The sequence below is a fragment of the Rhinolophus ferrumequinum genome, chromosome 4 (assembly GCF_004115265.2).
Source record: "Rhinolophus ferrumequinum isolate MPI-CBG mRhiFer1 chromosome 4, mRhiFer1_v1.p, whole genome shotgun sequence".
NCBI lineage: Eukaryota > Metazoa > Chordata > Mammalia > Chiroptera > Rhinolophidae > Rhinolophus > Rhinolophus ferrumequinum.
The window spans coordinates 870656-888331 of record NC_046287.1 but is presented as its reverse complement, the minus strand read 5'-3'; the positions used below and the strand labels follow the sequence as shown (position 1 = coordinate 888331).

The following is a 17676-nucleotide window of genomic DNA, read 5'->3' as shown; positions in this document are numbered from 1 at the left end:
CAGACCATATATAAGTGTCAGGACACATCTGCCATATTCTGATGAATTTTAAGGTTTACATTCATTTTTTTCAATGTTCATGTTACGTCCCTGAATGTGACAAAAGGCTTCGTCTTTTCAGATAACACGTCCCTCAGCTGGAGCCCAGCCCCGCTCACTTCCTCGGGTCTCATGTCAGGCCATCCGGTGTTTCCCCCGGGTCCCTCGTTATAGCTGCTGACCCTTTGTAACTGGTCACTGTGGGACAGACCACATTCCTCATGGTTTATTTGTGTAACTGACTTGAATGTAGGTTTACACAGCTGTGTGTACTGAAAGAACATGTTTTGACGTAGTTACTTATACAAAATAGGTCTTTGTTCTTTTTATAAGAAAAACGTAACAATACATTGAGATTAGAGAGTTTACATATTACATGTCACTGTTAACAAATAGTAAACATTTATTGGTCAAACGGTTAAAAATGAGCCCCCCAATCACGAAGGGTAAGGGGAATGGTTAAGAGATTTGATGCCCAAGTGGGGCCCCGGCGCACTGCTCGACATAAGCACCACCCACCCAAAGATGCCAGCAGGTAGGCGAGAGAACACATTCAAAGTAAACAGACACCGTGTCTGAAACCTACAAGAGACTGTGAACCAACAGAAAACACCAAAGGAAAATATACAAGAAAGGTAAGCCGGTGGCCGAAGTGAGTGGTTAACATATTGAAAGGGGTTCCAATCCCATAAATTGGCAGAGAAATGGAAAGTCAAACAAGAGACACTGCCCCCCCATCCAGTGGTCAGAAATGGGAAAGTTGCACAAAACCAAGTGCTGGTGAGGACGCGGGGGATGCGCCAGCTCTGCGCTGACGGGGGAGGTCCCGGCCCCGCCATGGAGGTGCGACCTGGCTCCCAGTGGCGTATGAAGGCCCTGGGCACATCCCAGAGGTCCCCGAGTGCTCGTCCAGGGCCTACGACTGCTCATGGAATGGGAGGCTCGGGGCTCACAGCAGGAGGACGGTGAAGGGAGAAGGGGCAGTTCTACGCGGCCAGCCAGGCGTCAGCAGTCGTCTGCAGAGGCAGAGCTGACCCGTGGGGTGCGTCCCCAGGAGGGCGGACGGAGAGTAGGCCTGGATGCTGGTGCAGCCAAGGGCACCCTGCCCAGAATGACGGTCTCCACCACGGCTGGTACAGGCCGAGCTGGCCGCACTGGCAAGCCTGTGTCACAGTCACAGCTCGGCTGGCCTAAGTCACCATCTTCCTGCAGAATTTTACACACGTGCCACCAGAGCTGGAGAAGGTGGACAGGAGGGTCTGAAGCACTGTCTCTGGCCTCTACGTCGGAGCCTGGGCGTGAGGGGCAGGAAGACGCCCTACGTGTGAGGACTGATGACGCACTCAGGGCAGAGATGGACACAGCAGGACATGGCGTGCGTCTGTGCAGGAGCCTCCTCGGGATGGCAGGCCCACGGGGCTCGTGACGTGTGTGTCTACTGATCGTGGCTCGTGGCCTCAGCTGAGGCCATCAACTGCTGCACGCAGTTTTAAAAAGTCTCCTTTCTCAGATACAACTGAGCCACTGATCCACTGTGTCCATTAATCCGGGCCACGTTTCTCTTTCCATGTACTTGGTACTTTCACACTGTTACCTTTAAAAAGTAATACCTCACGTCAGGCACTGAGAATTTGAGTTTTTAGAAGACGTTTAATATTTTCCAGAATTATATTTTGGGAAGTTTCCACTCCTATAACTCTCTTTATACAATGTAATCACATCTGTGCAATGTAAAAACCAATGAGAGTGGGAACCACAGAAAAGGAATGGGGGCCCCTTTAATAAAGCGATTCTTTAACTATATGGCTGCCTACAAAATAAGCTTCTGAGGAAAAACCAGTCGTGGACGTGGCGTGGCAGCACTGGGCTGGTCACTGGACCTGACCGTGAGTGTGAGCGTGCGCATCCTTCGCGTCAGGACACTGTACAACCACAGGCACATAAGCATGGACGTGGAGAAATGGGGTAAAGAACCCACGGAGGGACACTCACAGGTACACCCCGGGAAGGGGTCGTCCGCCAGGACAAGCACTCAGTGTGGTGACAGGTCAGAGGGTGAGTGAGTGTCCTGCCGGGTCCTTCCCACTGATTTTAGAATCCCGCTAGTTTAGCCTTTCGAGTTCACTGACAGTCAAGTTCTCAAGTCAGGACACTGTATGTACACGTAGCATTTCCTCCTAGGATGACCCTCAGTGTGACCTCCCGGGAGACAGGCACACCTAGTCTCCCAGGTGCCGGCCAGGTACTGTGTTTCCCCGAAAATAAGACCCAGCCAGACCATCAGCTCTAATGCGTCTTTTAAATCAAAAATTAATATAAGACCTGGTATTATATTACATCATATTATATTATATATTATATGAGACTGGGTCTTATATTAATTTTTGCTTCAAAAGACGCATTAGAGCTGATGGTCCAGCAAGGTCTTATTTTCGGGAAAACAGTAGCTGCAAGCCCCCGAGAGGCAGAGTCAGCCTTAACTCCATTGGGTTGGGCCTGATGCCAGCTGAGGGGTCCGATGGCACCCCCAGGGCGCACAGGCTGGCCACCAGGAGAGGAGGACGTGCTTCCAGGCGACAGGAGAGGGGCTGTGCCAGGAGACAGAAGGCCTCAGAAGGCCCCAGAGCAGGAGCGAGATGAAGTCCTCCCAGAGAGGAGGACCTGAAGGTCCTGCCCGGCTCAGCAGGAGAAATCAGGGAGCCAGGCCCGTGCCCATGTCCCGTCTGACTCTGGGACCCGTGGGTGGCGGGTGCTTTGTCCTGTGCCCAGGCAGCCCAGAGCTCAGGGCTGATGCTCAGAAGATAGAGAGGCAGTTGTTGAATGACTGAATGACCAACCAAGCCCCACGGCGCCCAACAAGAAGTCTCCCCACAGCCCTCACTGCACACACAGGGACAGGTGCTCCACAATTCCCTCTGAGCTCCCGGGTCTTCCTGGCTTCTGGTGACACAGAAGAGAACTCATTGTAAACTGCTTTTTACATGTCAACATCTTTACTAGCAGAGTCTGTGAACAAATTGGAAAACGCTGAGAGTGAGACATTTGGCCACAGTAAAGTCGCTTGTTGAGGTGCTACTGTCACAGTGGATGACACCTCTGCAGAGCACTTTCTGATCCACACTAAGAGGGTTTACCATCAGTTTCCCCATTTTATAGGAAGGGAAACCAAGGCACTGGGAAGTCTGAGTGACTTGCTTGTGGCCTGGGCGTGACCGCCTCCACGTGATGGCCACATGACAGGCTAACCTTCCGGTCGTTGCCGACTGCTCTTGGCTGAGGGCAAAGAACTCTTTTCACGTCCGATTCCTGAATTACACTGAGCCCTGACTGCAGCAGGGGACAGTGGACAGCTGTGGGCCACACCTGGGGAGCAGACAGGTCACCTCCCTGAGGTGAGGGCGGGCTGTCGCGGCGTTCACGGGGCAGTTCCAGCACCTAGAACAGAACCTGGCACTTAGTAGGTGCTCAGTCACCTTTGTTGAGCGAATGCTCCAGTGGGTCCCACTTGGAGAAGGTCTCAAGGCACGAGGAAATTCTCAGCCCCTGGGTCCCAAGGAAACAGGTCCACTCCACACGGGGCCGCATAACTCTCTGGGGTCACTCACCCCTGGGCCCGAGTCAGGGGTGCTGCCCGAGTCAGGGGGGCTGCCCGATGCAGGGAGGGTGTCCTCATGGAGGGTACCTGCTGTGGGACCACCAGGGTCGCACCCAAACCCAGCAGCAGTGCCCAGGTCACTCACGCCAGCACCCAGTGTAGGGACACCGGCCACCAGCAAAATGGGGAACCCAAGAAAGGGCCTTAACGTGCCTCGTTTATGATCTCTGAAGAATTGAGCACCATGAACTCTTCTTTATAAAAATGTCTGAAGAAGTTTTAAACAAGCGTCCTTTCTCGCTGGACAAGAATATTAGACTTACGTGACTTTTTCCTGCATCCCTCCTTTGCCCTAATTTTTGTTTTATGATTCATCACCTCAGTCTGAGAAGCCCATGTGTTTCGTGGTATTACATCTAATTGGAAAGATGCCAAAGTCCAGGAAAATCATTCTGATTTACTATCAAAATCCGAAAACTCAGCAGGGAAAAAAGTTAAAGCTATGGGAAAGCGCAGATTTAATTATATATTTTGCAGAAGAAAATGCTGTGAAAGAAACTATGGAAAATAGTAAGTTCAGGTCACTGAGCTTCTGTCTACGCCCTTTGCCTAAGAATATTTCTTTAGCAGCGTTCCTCCCCCCAGGAATAAATAAAGATTTTAGGAGGAAAAGAAATCATTTTTTAAAGAACCCTTACAAACGAACAATGACGCTGGGTCCACGTTCGTGCTGAGTGCAAACTGTGATATGTTCGGGTCCACAGATCATTACTCAGAGGCTAAAGGCATACGCGCAGGTGTGTGCTGCGTATCAGAACTATGACAGTCCACCACCTGCAGGACAGAGGATGAGGGACGAACGGAGAGGGCCGAGGCATCAAGACCACCTAGGAAGTACTCAGAGACCCCTGACTCGGAACTTGTCGCTGGAAGGGCCCTCAGGGACAGACAGGGAGACCCCGGCCAGCAGGTAGGCTAGACCCTCCCCAGCCCCCCAGGCGAGCCCACCTCTCACGAGAGTACCCCTCAGCTGGTGTGCTGCTGCTGATATGGAAAAGACAACAATGGCGATACAGATTTCAGGAGCACGGGATTTATTTTCCAATGATTTATTTTATCTCGGCATAAACGGACATACACAGAAGTCTGACAGCATCTGTGCCCAGGATGGAAAAACTGAAGCATTGATAAGTACACTGGTTGTACAACAGCATGAGCGTCTGAGCCGCGCCTGACCAGGTTGGTTTACTGGTAATAAGTATGTTTAGAGCTTTGGAAAGTTTGGAGGACTTAGTCTCACATGAGAATACATCAGCCTTTTACTTTAGTTCATCTCAAACCAAGTCACTAAGCATGTTGAAAGCACCTGCCGAGAGCTGGAGCTGCGTGGTCCAGGCACCTTCCTGGGTGTGCAGGAGGTTACAGGACACTGCTACTGACATATATTCAGGCGCCACTAACACACAGGCACATTTCCATTTTCATCTCTTATTATCTTCTCATGAATAACATTGCAGAGGAAAAGGGAAACTACGAACATTGATTTTTTTTTTAATGCCAAAATAAAACATTCTGTAACCCAGGGAAGTGCCTAAATAAGACAGAACACAAGACAGCACTGTGTTACAGTCACTGCACCGAGGTGTTACCACAGACGACGTCCTGAAACCACCTCGGCTCCAGCAAGCAGCGAAGAACTGCAAAAACGTCCCATTTCAGAATCTTGTACAGGAAGTTACCCAAGAGACCAGCACATTAGACCCCTGCCACCAGAATCACAAAAGTGACAGGAGAAATGAACAGAAATGGAGCCGACAATTCATTTTCTTTAAGTATTTACGATTCATTTTCTTAAGTATTTGTAGTAAAGCTCATACAAGTAAAAGTTGCAACTAAGTAGCACAAGAATTTTGCAGCATACAGTCTCCTAAAGGAAAAGAAACAGGTGTCGCCACAGACTCAGAAATCAAATCACCAAGTTCCAAACGCAGCTCTGTAAAGCGCTGAGTCAGCAGCAGCACTGGGGTTGTTCCCAAGACCAGGAATAAAAACAGAAAGAAAACGAAAACATCTGAAAGCCATTCCCTTGGCTTCCACATGAACCTTGACTGACAATACAAGTCATTGCTTGCCAACAAATGAAAATGCCACACTGTCCTGGATCCCAGGGTCCCCTTGCATGAGAATCATGGATGGACGTCCTAAATACATTAGCTTCATGTGACAACTGACCAAACAGCAGAAGTAGCTCTGCACCGTTTTTCAAAAGAGTGCTGGATACAGACTAAGGATATTGCCAGAGGCAAGGCTCCCCTCCCCTCCAGCAGCCTCCAATTAACTATCTTGGAGAGGGTGGGTCTCCCGTTCCATTAAGTGCTGTGAACCTGTGGCTCCAGGCCCCAGGGACTGCCCCCAAAAGCAAGACAGCATGGTCCTCATGGCCTGCCAGGTCCTCTAGTCTTTGCTTTACGTGATGCTACTACTTGGAAATGTGACATACAAAGTTCTACATCCTTTCACTGACCCTTTAGGTGTCCTCATGTATTTCACTTGACAAATCCCTGGGATTCTGAGGCCACAGAAAGCAATGCTATGTCTAGTGCAGGCACTCCTTTATCAAATTAAATCACAAAATAATATGTGAAAAGTCCACCTGGGCATGTCACTGTGTGGCTGCCCACTTCTGACACCCGGCACCTCTGTGGGAAGGACTTGACTCTGGAAGCCCAATTTCAGCGTTTTGTTTTTAAATGGTAAACATCAAAGGCATGATTTCTCAAGTTAAGTCACAGTGATAACATTTTATAGTCTGATATTTAAGGAATAAAAATATTAGCCTGGTTCTACTTCATATAAAAGTTTTAGACTAAATAGTAAAATTCCAGACAAACATGTACGGCACTATGAAATGTCCATTTGTTTAAAAAGAGCATCATTTGTTTCCTTTCACTCTAACTTCTTTTCTTACCACCGTTTCTAGTATGGTCCTATAAAAAGCTGACACAGTCAGGCACTAGGGGTCTGTTCTTATTTCCTAAGATGGTCACCCAGTTGCCAAGATACCTGCTGAGCTTGTGAGTGCACAAGTCACCCTACCCCTCTAACTGAAACCATAAGTAATTCCATTTCTCTGGCACATGCGTAAGAGTCAAGCTGATCATTTCTAAACACACTTAGCTGATTACTTTCACAACCACAGACTCTTTAAAAAGCCTAACCTATGTCCCAATTACCCACTGCTTGCTACAGAGACGTATCTCCTACCACTGGACTCACAAGTAAATATCAGTAAGTAATCTACACATGATTTCATCTAATTACGTTCAGGTAACTTTCAACATGTACTCTTCCTCTTATGATGAAACACTAGACTGCATTCAGAATCCAAATCAGCTGGCCTGTTTATGAGCACATATTTTATCCTTAGACTATAAATAAAGAGGAAATCCTGTCATGCGGGGTGTCTGGTCCCACTCCCCGCACAAGAACGCAGGACATGGTGAGGCCAAAAAGGAACACCCACGGAGCCATAGGTAGGGGAGTCATACCGCTATAGTCTCGCTGGCGGCTGGGTTGGAGACACAGGAAGCACGAGCCACAGGATCTGCAACCTGCCGTCCGCTTCTCTGCCAACCAACCTCACTTGCTAACTGCAATCCGTGCTTGCTAGCATAGCCACGGCAGTTTTATCAGGGGCCAATGGCTAACCGGTAACAGCTGACGGCCATCTACTGCCCGAGCCAGCACCTTCCCACGTGAGGCCGAGAGCCTGGAAACTGCTCTCTGGGACTCTGTTCCCCACACTAACAGTTCATATTTGAAAATTAAAATGTTGTAACAAGTGAGGAGAGATCAACTGATTTGTTTTTAATCCTTGTGCCCTATCAAAGTAGTGAGTGTCATGTTAATTCTTTTATGGTATTTTGGAATTCACCATTACAAAATGTGGTTTAGCTGCTAACCTGCCGTTTGATGTTATTTCCCCTCAGTGCTCATTGCCACCCTGCTTCGTGTTCTTAGAATGGTGTTTTCCAAGTTGAGTTTCCCTCCTCAGAACTACTTAACACATATTTAAAACATCCTAAGTTGTGGGTTCAAAAGGTTCCTGCATGTTTGTCTTCAGAACTGTCTAAAACAAATGATTTTAACCTTGTTGGGGGAGGTGGGTCGTTCTCTTTGAGTCCATCATAAAATAATGAGACTGGTTGAGCGTATTTCATGGCTATCGAGGGTTAACATAGACAAGCACCCTTAGCAGTCAGCTTTTCCTCTCCAAGACAAGCCCTTTGGTACACATTTACTCACCCAAGCTTTAAAATGCAAACAATACTAAATCATTACTGTAACATGAGTGTAATTATTACCATACTTTAACTTGAAAATGTTAAACCCATTTCATTTGAACAGTGAGCTGGAGCTGCTCTTCCGGGGTGTGAGGGTTTGACCTCACCTGTGGTGCCGGTGGGATGGCAGAGGGAACACGCCAAAGCTTACTGGACAGGAGATATTGGTAATCAAAGGTTTCTCTGTGAATGCTGATTACATGTGGAATTGTGCCAACCAAAACTTAAGCATGTGGTGGCAAGAATTTTTTAACTAAGTTAGAAAGAGTTTAAGATCTTTATTTGAGAGTCATCATTTTAAACCACAAGCCAAAACACGTGTGCCTGTTTTCAGTGGTTCTGCTAACAGAGTTCACGTGGGCCTACTTTACGTTCTCCCCTCATGGTGCTGTAAGCAAAGGTACCACAAAATCCCAAGTCTGGCCTCCTGTCCACTCAACTCGGGCGCCATTGCACCCCTAATACATCTTGGGAACCCCCCCACAAACCCTCGGCCGTGAATACAGCTTAGGTACATCATGAATACACCCCAGTACACCCTGAGTGCACCCTGGCCCGCCCACCCACCTTGAAGTATCATCTTTTGACTCCATTTCCTTCTCCTTCGGGTATCCGGTGTCTTACCTGTCAGGCTACCTATTTGCACTGCCCTACATCTTACACATGACCCCATTAAGCAAAGCGAAGCAAAAGGAACGGGCAATAGGGAAGCGGACCTTAAACAGCATTGCAAAAAGTCTTGGTGGCCCCGCAACAAGCTTCTAACTTCAGAACGTTTAAACGAGCAGGTAGCCAGCGGCTTACCCCACGACTCTCCCCTCCTCCACTCCCTTCACCCCCCTTCCCAGGGGAAACCTCAGCCCAAGGGGTCTTCCCGGACCCAGGGCTGCCGAGGGAGACGCCCAGGTGACCCCAGCCCGCCCTACGCGGCGCCCTCCTCGCCTTTGTCCGGTTTCTCGGGCAGGTTGAGCACGAAGGGAAACAGCGCACCCCGAACGTCCAAAGGGGCGCCCAGCGACTCAGGCTCAAAGCTGCCACCCGGGTCCGCGTCCGCGCCGGGCTCGCCGTCCTGCGGGGGCACGAAGCGCCAGGTGCCCGCGCGGCTCACGCAGTAGATGCTGCCGTCCAGCGCCGCGCAGCGGAAGGGCTGCAGGCCGGACGGCGCGCCCGGGGGCCGCAGGTGCGAAGCGCAGCGGCTCCACTGCTTGGCCAGGCAGTGGTAGCGGAACACGCTGACCCCGCCCGCTGGCCCCGCCGCCTGTGCGTCGCCGCGGCCCCCGCTCAGGTCGAAGCGGTAGAGGAAGCCGTCCAGCGCCACCATGTCGGCCGAGCGCTCGCGGCTGCTGCTGCATGGGCACTCCTGCCACTCGTTGCGCCGCGGATCGTACTTGAGCAGGCGGTAGAATAGAGAGCCCCCCGACACGTAGATCTCGCCGTTGCAGGTGGTGGCCTCATGCGCCACGGCGAAGGCGCCCCGGGGCAGCGGGGCCACGGCAGCCCAGCGGTCGGCGCGTGGGTCATAGCGCTCCACGCTGAGCAGGCACTCACCGCCCACGGCATACAGGTGGCCGTCCAGGGCCAGCAGCTGCAGCTGGGAACGCGCCTGACGCAGCGGCCGCACGGTGCTCCAGCGGTCGGTGGCCGGGTTGTAGCAGAAGACCTGGTCCGAGGGGCGCGCGCGGCCGTCGGGGCCCGCGGGCGCCACGCCGCCGGCCACGAAGAGGTAGTTGTAGAGCACGCACAGGCCGCAGCCCCGCGCCGGCGCGCCCTCGGGCAGCCGCGTCAGCTCGCGCCACTCGCCCGCCGCCTCGTGCCAGCAGTAGACGGCGGCTTCGCCGCGGCCCTCCGCGTCCCCCGACGGGCTCTGCGGGCGACTGCCCGCGCGCTCCCCCGCCGGCCCCAGCACGGCGGCCAGCAGGCGGGCCCGGCCGGCGCGCAGGCGGCGGCGCAGCAGCAGGTCGCGCTCAGCGCCCGACAGGCGCCCGAACACGGCGGGCTCACGCAGCACCTCCAAGTAGTGGTCGCTCATGAAGCGGTAGGCGGCGTCGCGCAGCTCGGCCAGCCGCTGCCGCTTGGCCGCGCTCAGCACCTCCAGGCAGTTGGCCAGGCTCAGCTGCGGCGCCACGGCGTCGGTGGCGCGCTGCGCGGCGCACGGCAACTGCAGGCGGCGCGCGCCGGCCACCACCTCGGCCACGTTGTCGGGCCGCACGCCCGCCATGCGCCCGCTGTACGCGTAGGCCAGCAGCAGCCGCAGCGCCGCCCAGCCCACACCCGTCACCCGCAGCACGTCCCGCGACGCGCGCGCGCGGAAGTAGTCGCTGCGCGCCGCCAGCACCGCCTTGTGCGCCCGCAGCCGGCGGCCGGATACCTCGATGACCAGGTCGGGCTCCCCGTGCGCCGGCCCGACGCCGGGAGGAAGAGGCGCGGAGTCCCCGGACTCCTCGGGGAGCACGGGCTCCTCCGGGGACGCGGGTTCTTCCGGGAACGCGGGCTCCTCGGGAGAGGCGGCACCCGCGCTGCCGACCTCCCACTGCTTCTCCACCACCCGCTGGCCGTTGCGACACGAGGGCGGAGAGGCCGCTGCGCCCTCCACGGAGGAGGCGCGGGATTGCGGCGGGGAGTCGTCCCCGGAGCTGAAGCACAGGGACGCGCTAAGGCTGCAGGGTGTCTGCGCCGGGGACGCGGCGCCCTCCCCCCCGGCCGCATCCGGCGGCTGCAGGCCGCCCTCTCCCGGAGCCTCCGGCGCGCCGCCGCGGGCCCCTGCCTGGCCGCACGCTCCCTGCGCAAAGGCGCCCCCGGGCTCGGGACTGCGGCCACAGTCGTCCCCCGGGTAGAGGACGCAGGGGGCCACCGGGTTCTCCATAGCAGCGCGCCGCCTCTGGCTCAGCAGACCACCATGACCCCGGGCCGCTCAAGGTCGAGGTTGCTCTGGGGCATTTGGGGCCTCACACTCTTCCTGGCGCGCGATCAGATTTCACTGGTGTCCACACTCTGGGTTTTGCTCACACGCCGCGCCCCTGTCGCCCCTCCTACTCTCTTCTCCCGCAAAGGGTGTGCGGCTCCAGATGCGCTCTCCCAGGAACTTGTGAACCTGGTAACGTTACACTTGGCTAGCCATGTGCCAAGGTCTGTGTGGCTTGGTCTGCATGCCGCAGTCAGATACAGGGCAGTCCTGCGGCCACGGCCCTGCTCACCTGTGGTTCCTTCTCTGCAGGACTGGCTGTCAGGCGCAGCTGACAAACGAGGGCTCGCCCTCGCTCTCTGAGTCAGTCTTTATTACTTGACATTCCATCACATCACTGCCCCCGAAAACCAGCAGATCTGAGAGATGGCGTCAAACTTTGTAACCTTGATTTTAAACTGTTTCGTTTTTAAAGACCCACCCCAGGAAGCTTTCTTTTTCTTGTGACTCCCATTTGTCATTCAGCGTTATGGAAGGGCAGACCTGCATCAGCAGCCCTCCGGAGGCGGCTGTGTCCGCGCCGTCCACCTGGGGGCGAGTCCATACCTCACTTGCCAGGTGGGCGTTGGAAAAACAGTCACTGCACTGCACGCATCACAAAGGTCTCCCCCACTTGTCAGTCAGGAGCCTCTCTGTGCGACTTCCTTTGCTGGAACATGTTTCCATATCATCCCGCCACTCTCTCCTTGTTCCTGTTTGTAGGAGAAAGAGAGAGGGTGTTTGAATTTGTTTTTCTCAGGGCTGTCTGTGTCAGTGGCAGCCGCCACACTTCCCTATGCTGACCTTCAGGCCACAGAGGTCAGACTCGGGGGGGGGGGGGGGGGGGGGAGGGGCTGGCTTTTCCTGCTGGACAGTTCGGTGATCGAATATACAGAATAAATGAGGGATTTTAAAAGTGCCTCTTGCTCTTCCTCCCCTGGTCTTGAGACCTACTGACAGTGAACTCACTTCGGGCAATGGGCCTTGAGGACAGTGGGCTCAACCGTGTGACACTGCGGGTTTGTGGGCCAACAGCAGTCAAATATCAACAGTTTACTATTTTCAACCTGCTGAAATGTACTATATGTAAAATTAAGAATTTTTAGGGAGAAAGCATGGCTGGCTAGTTTTGTTAACGTGTGGCCGGTTTCCTGCAGTCTCAACCAGTCAAATATTTCCAATTCCGTTACAACAAATATTTGGAGACAGGTGCTGAGGACACGTCTGTGCAGGTGGCCTGAGGTTCCCACTCTGATACCTGTTTGAACTGTTGGAATTCTTGGAGTCAGGGTCTGGAAGACCTCAGAGAAGCAACTCTACAAAAAGCCCACGTGCAGCTAAAGAAAAGCCAATGAAACAAACAAAAACAGAAATCCCTGCAAGGCAGATGTGAGCACTTGCAGATGAATTATAATAAGCATCTTTCCTAAATTGGCAAAACCTCAAGAAGACTCCCTAGCCTGAAAGGGGGGCTTAGCGGTCTTAGAGTGGATATGAGGGACTGCAATCGTATTCCAGCTTCTGAAGGAGAGTTTGAGGACAAGAAACAGCCTGACACACGTCAGGCTCACGGTTGTTACACAGCACGTGCTTGCCTCTCAAGTGACATAGAAGGACACTTAACCTCAGCATCTCTGATTCTCTACTTATCATACTTCATACTGTCACCCAATCCCTGCAAGTGCTCAGGGTTGAGAGTGTGTGTGCACGTGGGTATGTATCTGCTTGCCCTGCACTTCCTGTCACTTACAAAATGCTTTCCCGCTATTCTCAGAAGCGTCTTCAAATTGTAGAGTTGGAGACTCAAGACATTCAATTTTCTCCGCCCCCCCCCCGCCACCCCCGCCCCCGCCACATGTGACAGTAACGTTCTGGCATATTGGGATGTGTGAGCACTGTCTAGGATGCGGGTGAGATGTTGAGAGTAACCTGAGCTCTGCCCCAAAGGGGTGGGGGGGGGTGAGGTGCTGAGCAGACGGAACAGGGCTGTTTACTCAGCTGTGCCGGCAGCAGTGTGATGCCACCTCTGTCCCCTCCTGCTTCCCGGTGGCGCTGTGTCCACTGGGATGGAAAAGGACTCCAGCCCATGGAGATGGAATGTGATGAGGAGCTGGAAGCCTGCAGAGAGTGTATCCGCACGTTCACGGGCATTTCCCCAGGGACCCGAGAGATGCTTTTCCAGTCAGCTGTGCCAGTCAAGGGCACTAGGTAAAATCTGAGACACACTAACCCATCTTACCCCACATACATACGAACCTTACTGTCTGCAATAAAACCAGAGAACCGGCTCTCTCATCTGGATCATTCTTTTCACACTTCCGTACAACACAGACCTTAGAGCTCAGAAAACTAACAGTGTTTCCTCTTTTTGGCCTGGGAAAGGGTCCCCGAAATCCCAGTTCTTTGGTGTGACTCTCATTAGAATGTGCAGGAGCCTCGGCCCTAAGAGTGAGCTTCCTGTCACCACAGGCGGGAAGGCAAGGCATTGGCTAGGACACAAAAGCGTGAGTTTGGGACTGTTACTTTGAAGCCTGAAAGAACCCGACTACTATGTATGTTGTTGCCGTTACAATGAAGTTTGGGCCCCAGCTCCGGGATGAGACCAACGGGCCTGACGCACTCAGTGCTCCACCCAGCCACAGCCACGTCCCCACCTGTGCCCTGCTGCCGCATGCACCACAGGGCACGCTGGCACAGCCAGGGTCCCAGCCGTGGCACGGCCATACAGCCGCTCACCATCTGCTCACCAACACCTCCCGGGCAGGAGTCCTGCTCACCGTCCAGTCAGCCAAGGTGATGCCACACACACACACACACACACACACACACACACACGAATGCTGTCACGTGTTAGGAGACCGTCTGCCACGGCGATGCCAGGCGGCAGTGATGCTGAATGCTGCGAGCACAGGCTGCCCCAGCAGCCCCTCCCCTACGAAGCCACAGGGCAGCTTTCTGAGAGATGGTCCCACAGCATCACAAGTGTCCGGCTGCTGAGACCCTCCCCCACCCTGCAGAACAGACGTCAGATTCCACAGGAGAAATGGGGCCACTCAGCAGAAGGGCCCCCATCTTTTCAAATGGTGTGAACCCCCCCCCAGGATGACCCATTATTGTGATTTTGCCTTAAAACCCATGGGGAGAAGTCAGCCTATTTTGCGTGTAACAGCCTCTGAGACAGTCAGTGTCACATTTCTTTGGATTAAAGTCAGGGATCTCTGAAGGGACTTCTCAGCCATTGTGTGGTTGGCTCTAGAATCTGGGTTCCACTGGGAGGCCCCGTGAGGGTTCTGTGCAGAGGGCCACCCTGGTGACCGTGACACAACTGACCCTGCAGCGACCTTGGAAAAACCTTGCATCGGTCTTACTTTACTATAAGACCGGGTCTTATATTAATTTTTGCTCCAAAAGATGCATTAGAGCATCTTTCGGTCCAGCTAGATCTTATTTTCGGGAAAACGGTATGTAGCGTTTCCCCCAGAAGAATATAAATTTCTTCTTGACCTTAGAAATACCTAAGCAGAAATTTTTGAGGTTTTCCATCAATTATTTTACTATTAATATGACATTTAAAAATTAGATTGTGTGTGATTCCTAATGTGGACCTTAGTTTATGTATTTAATGTGGGTATTAGCTTATTTAAAATCAAATGTGCTTCATTGTAATAATACACATTGCTAAAAAGAAACTTCCTTTCAAATAATTATAGTCAGCTTAATTTTTAAAAAATTGTTAATAGACTTAGAAAGTTTATGTAAAACTCTGCAGTGTGTATTGCTTCTAAGGAATTCCTTTTTGGTGTCTTCTACATCATGCCTCATGATTTTTTTATACCTGTCTCCGGACCGCATCCCGCTAGATGTTGGGGTCCCTGAGAACAAACAGCACCTGTGCAGTGCTCACTTAGTGCTTCCTACAGCGCGAGGAAGACGCCCTACACTCAGTAAGTACCCTATGAATTGTGAGGTCAACAAAACCTCAAATACAGGAAAAATAGTCTTACAAACTTGTAGGCGGAGCCTTAGGATTTCTATTTGATCCTAAAATGTATTGATTTGCTTCAGCTGTTCACACAAATGTTGTTGAAGACTGTTTCTCCTTTGGGCCCATTTTAAATGAGTGGGCAGTTTCTGGGCCGGTGGGTGGGGGTGGCCGAGGGCAGGTGGGGGCGGGGCCGGCCAGGCTGCCGGCTGACCTCACACACGTGCCCCGAAGCAAATCATGCCCACGAAGCTAGTGATCTCCGCTCACAGACTCTGGTGCTCCCTCAGCTCTCCTCACGTCCGCAGGGTAGTTCTAGGAAGACCGGCAAGACGGTGTGAGCTAGGCCCCACAGGCCAGAGCTCACAGGAAGCGTCCTTCTCGATGTAGTTTCATGTCAACCTGCATCCCGTTAACCGCGGTCTAAGCACCACGCGTGAGAGGCTGAGCGGAGTCTCAGAAGGTGTGAAAGTGCTGTGCATGCAGGGCTGCCCGCAGGGCATCCACACATGTCAAGCGAGCAGAAGCTGAGTGCACGAGAGGCTCGCGTCTGTTCTGGGCAGTGCAGGGTGGCCAGGGCTCTGGTCAGTAGCACAGTTTGTTGAATAATTAAGTGACTAGCGGATGTCCTTCTATAGATCAAGTGACACAGCTTAGTCTGTCCCAGCAGACCACGATGGATCCTTTTTAACATAGAATAGTAAGTGGCAGAGCCAGAAATGCAGCCGCAGCCTCTCCAAGTTCCTGCCCTCACCAGCTCTGACCCAAGGGCTTGACTTGCGCTGCACGCAGGCCTTGGGTGACTGAGGCCCACACAATGTCCCCAGAGCATCCATCCTGTCAGCGAATCCTAGTGCCTCTGGATGCTCCCAGGTCCTGCGAAGGAAGCAGGTGCGAGGCGGGTGTGCTGGGCACGGAGGCTCCTCCCAGGTCCTCCAGGCTCTGCCAGCACCCGCTTGACACCTCTGGAGAGGAATTTAGCGGTAACCGGGTGCATCTTCTGGCAGGACTTAATTGGAAGAAGTAAAATTACCGAGCATTTCCCTAAGAAGAGATTCTATGTAACAGCTTTTCTTAAAGTCCAAATTCCCGAGCTGCTAAAGGCGGCACTGAGCCATCTGTCCCCAGGTCAGCCCCGCCCTCACCAGTCCATGCTGCCCGAAACACCTGTGTGACCGCAGGGGCACAGAGAAGTGCTGTCACTCCCCTAGCAAACACTGTGTAACTGTGTGTGCCTTTATGTCTAGAGCCGCAGCCACTGCAGTCCTGCTCCCCACAGCCAACTGTCCTCTCAGCCAGAATCCCGTCGTCCTTCACCTCCAGCTCCACACTCCGTCTCCAGGAGCCCTCCTCACGCCCCAGCTGTGTGCACAGCCCGTCTTCTCTTAGCACCGGCAGTGTCACTCCTTGTATGCAGGTGTCCTCCTTTCCATGAGAATGTGAAATTCACAGCAAGGACCATTCCCTTGGCACAGGGATGGGTCTGCAAGGCCATCAGTAGAGACTTGATTGACAAGTGAGTGAGTGAATGAATGAGAGAGTGAGTGAACGAATGTTCGCCAGGGAAACTAGAAAAGTCTTGAAAACACCCAGATTAAAACACTACATAAAAGCAAGTTCTTAAGCGATACAAAGGATGACATGCATTAGGCGTTATCAGGAAATGTATCACTCGCAAAACAAGTTCTTTAAAAGGGATGGGTTCTCTCTGCATGTCGGAGTGGCAACAGGTTGTATGACCATTAGTATAACTGCCGGGCATCTGTATTTTTTCAGATAAATGTATAATCATAGAACGTCATGGGTTTCAAACTATAGGGAGGCTCAGGGCCCAGCCCAGCAAACACCTGACTCTCCCAGAGCTTGGTCCAGGACAGCGTGGCCTCAGGCCGGGTCCCCTTGCTGTCGTGACCCATCAGCCTCAGGCTGAAGCACACAAAAGGCCTGGCCATAGGTGACAAAGCTGGAATCAAGGGGCAGCTAGACTTCAGTACGAGAGGAGACAGCCACACGGAGCAGACCAGGGGCCTGGGAGGAGCCAGCACGGCCAGCCTAACCGGGCCCGAGCCGCGGGCTCATCCATTCCACATCCAGCGTAAGCACTTGTGAGCGGGGCTCTGGTCAGTGGGGATCCACTGATTCTCACTGAAAACAAATCCTGACTCCCTGGGTGGCCCTGGAGGTGTCTGTAAGGCGCCCTCATTTGTGCAGTGAGAACATGGCGCCCCCAGAGCACAGGAGTGCCCCAACAGGACGGCATGGGCACCCCCGCACGGATGCCCACATGCGCCCTGGCGCCTCCAAGGACACGTCCCATTTCATCCTCATGCTTCACCAGGAGCACAAGCAGAGGAATTATCATGCTCATGATTCAACAGACAAGAAACTGCTTGATGCCCAGAAATGCTAAGTTCCCGTCTCAAAACAAACAAAACTGCCAACCGACCAAAACCAAAGTGCAGTTTCCTGTCTCTTCCAGGCCCTGCAGTGCTCACCAGGCGGCCCCAGACCCCACGAGGCTCCTCTGTGGTTCCCTAACTGGCTGGCTGGGCCACGCAGGACCACTCCCGCGGGTTGGGGATTCAGCACATTTGGTGGAACCTGGACTCCAGCCCAAGGTCCCAACCGTGTGGACCTGCTGCGGGCTCTGCGGTGGGCCTCACGGTGCTGTGCCAGGCGGTGGCCCCTGTGACACTCTCTGCCTGCTCCCTCTGCCATGGCCAGGCGCCAGCTACGTGGAGGACTTGAAACAGTCCTTACTGATTAAGACTAGACT

The 17676-nt window shown here is 53.2% G+C and overlaps 2 protein-coding genes across 4 annotated transcripts in view; both read right to left on the bottom strand.

Annotated features, from left to right (window-relative positions):
* Positions 1-17676, bottom strand: part of MYOM2 (myomesin 2) — a 126737-nt gene that overhangs the window by 91211 nt on the left and 17850 nt on the right. Inside the window, exon 1 of one of the 3 annotated variants that reach the window (XM_033104359.1) lies at positions 11486-11608. The exons of the other annotated variants lie outside the window; for them this stretch is intronic. The gene's annotated coding sequence lies outside the window, so the exon portion shown is untranslated. Of the gene's footprint in view, positions 1-11485; positions 11609-17676 lie in introns of those variants that run through there. 3 annotated transcript variants of the gene reach the window in all.
* KBTBD11 (kelch repeat and BTB domain containing 11) lies at positions 7348-11489 on the bottom strand. The gene has a single exon (XM_033104379.1). The coding sequence runs from the start codon at positions 10838-10840 to the stop codon at positions 8900-8902; it is 1941 nt and encodes a 646-aa protein (XP_032960270.1). The 5' UTR covers positions 10841-11489; the 3' UTR covers positions 7348-8899.

What these genes read in the sequence shown, in the direction of transcription:
- KBTBD11 (XM_033104379.1), bottom strand. Translation starts at nt 10,840, where the DNA reads ATGGAGAACCCGGTGGCCCCCTGCGTCCTCTACCCGGGGGACGACTGT.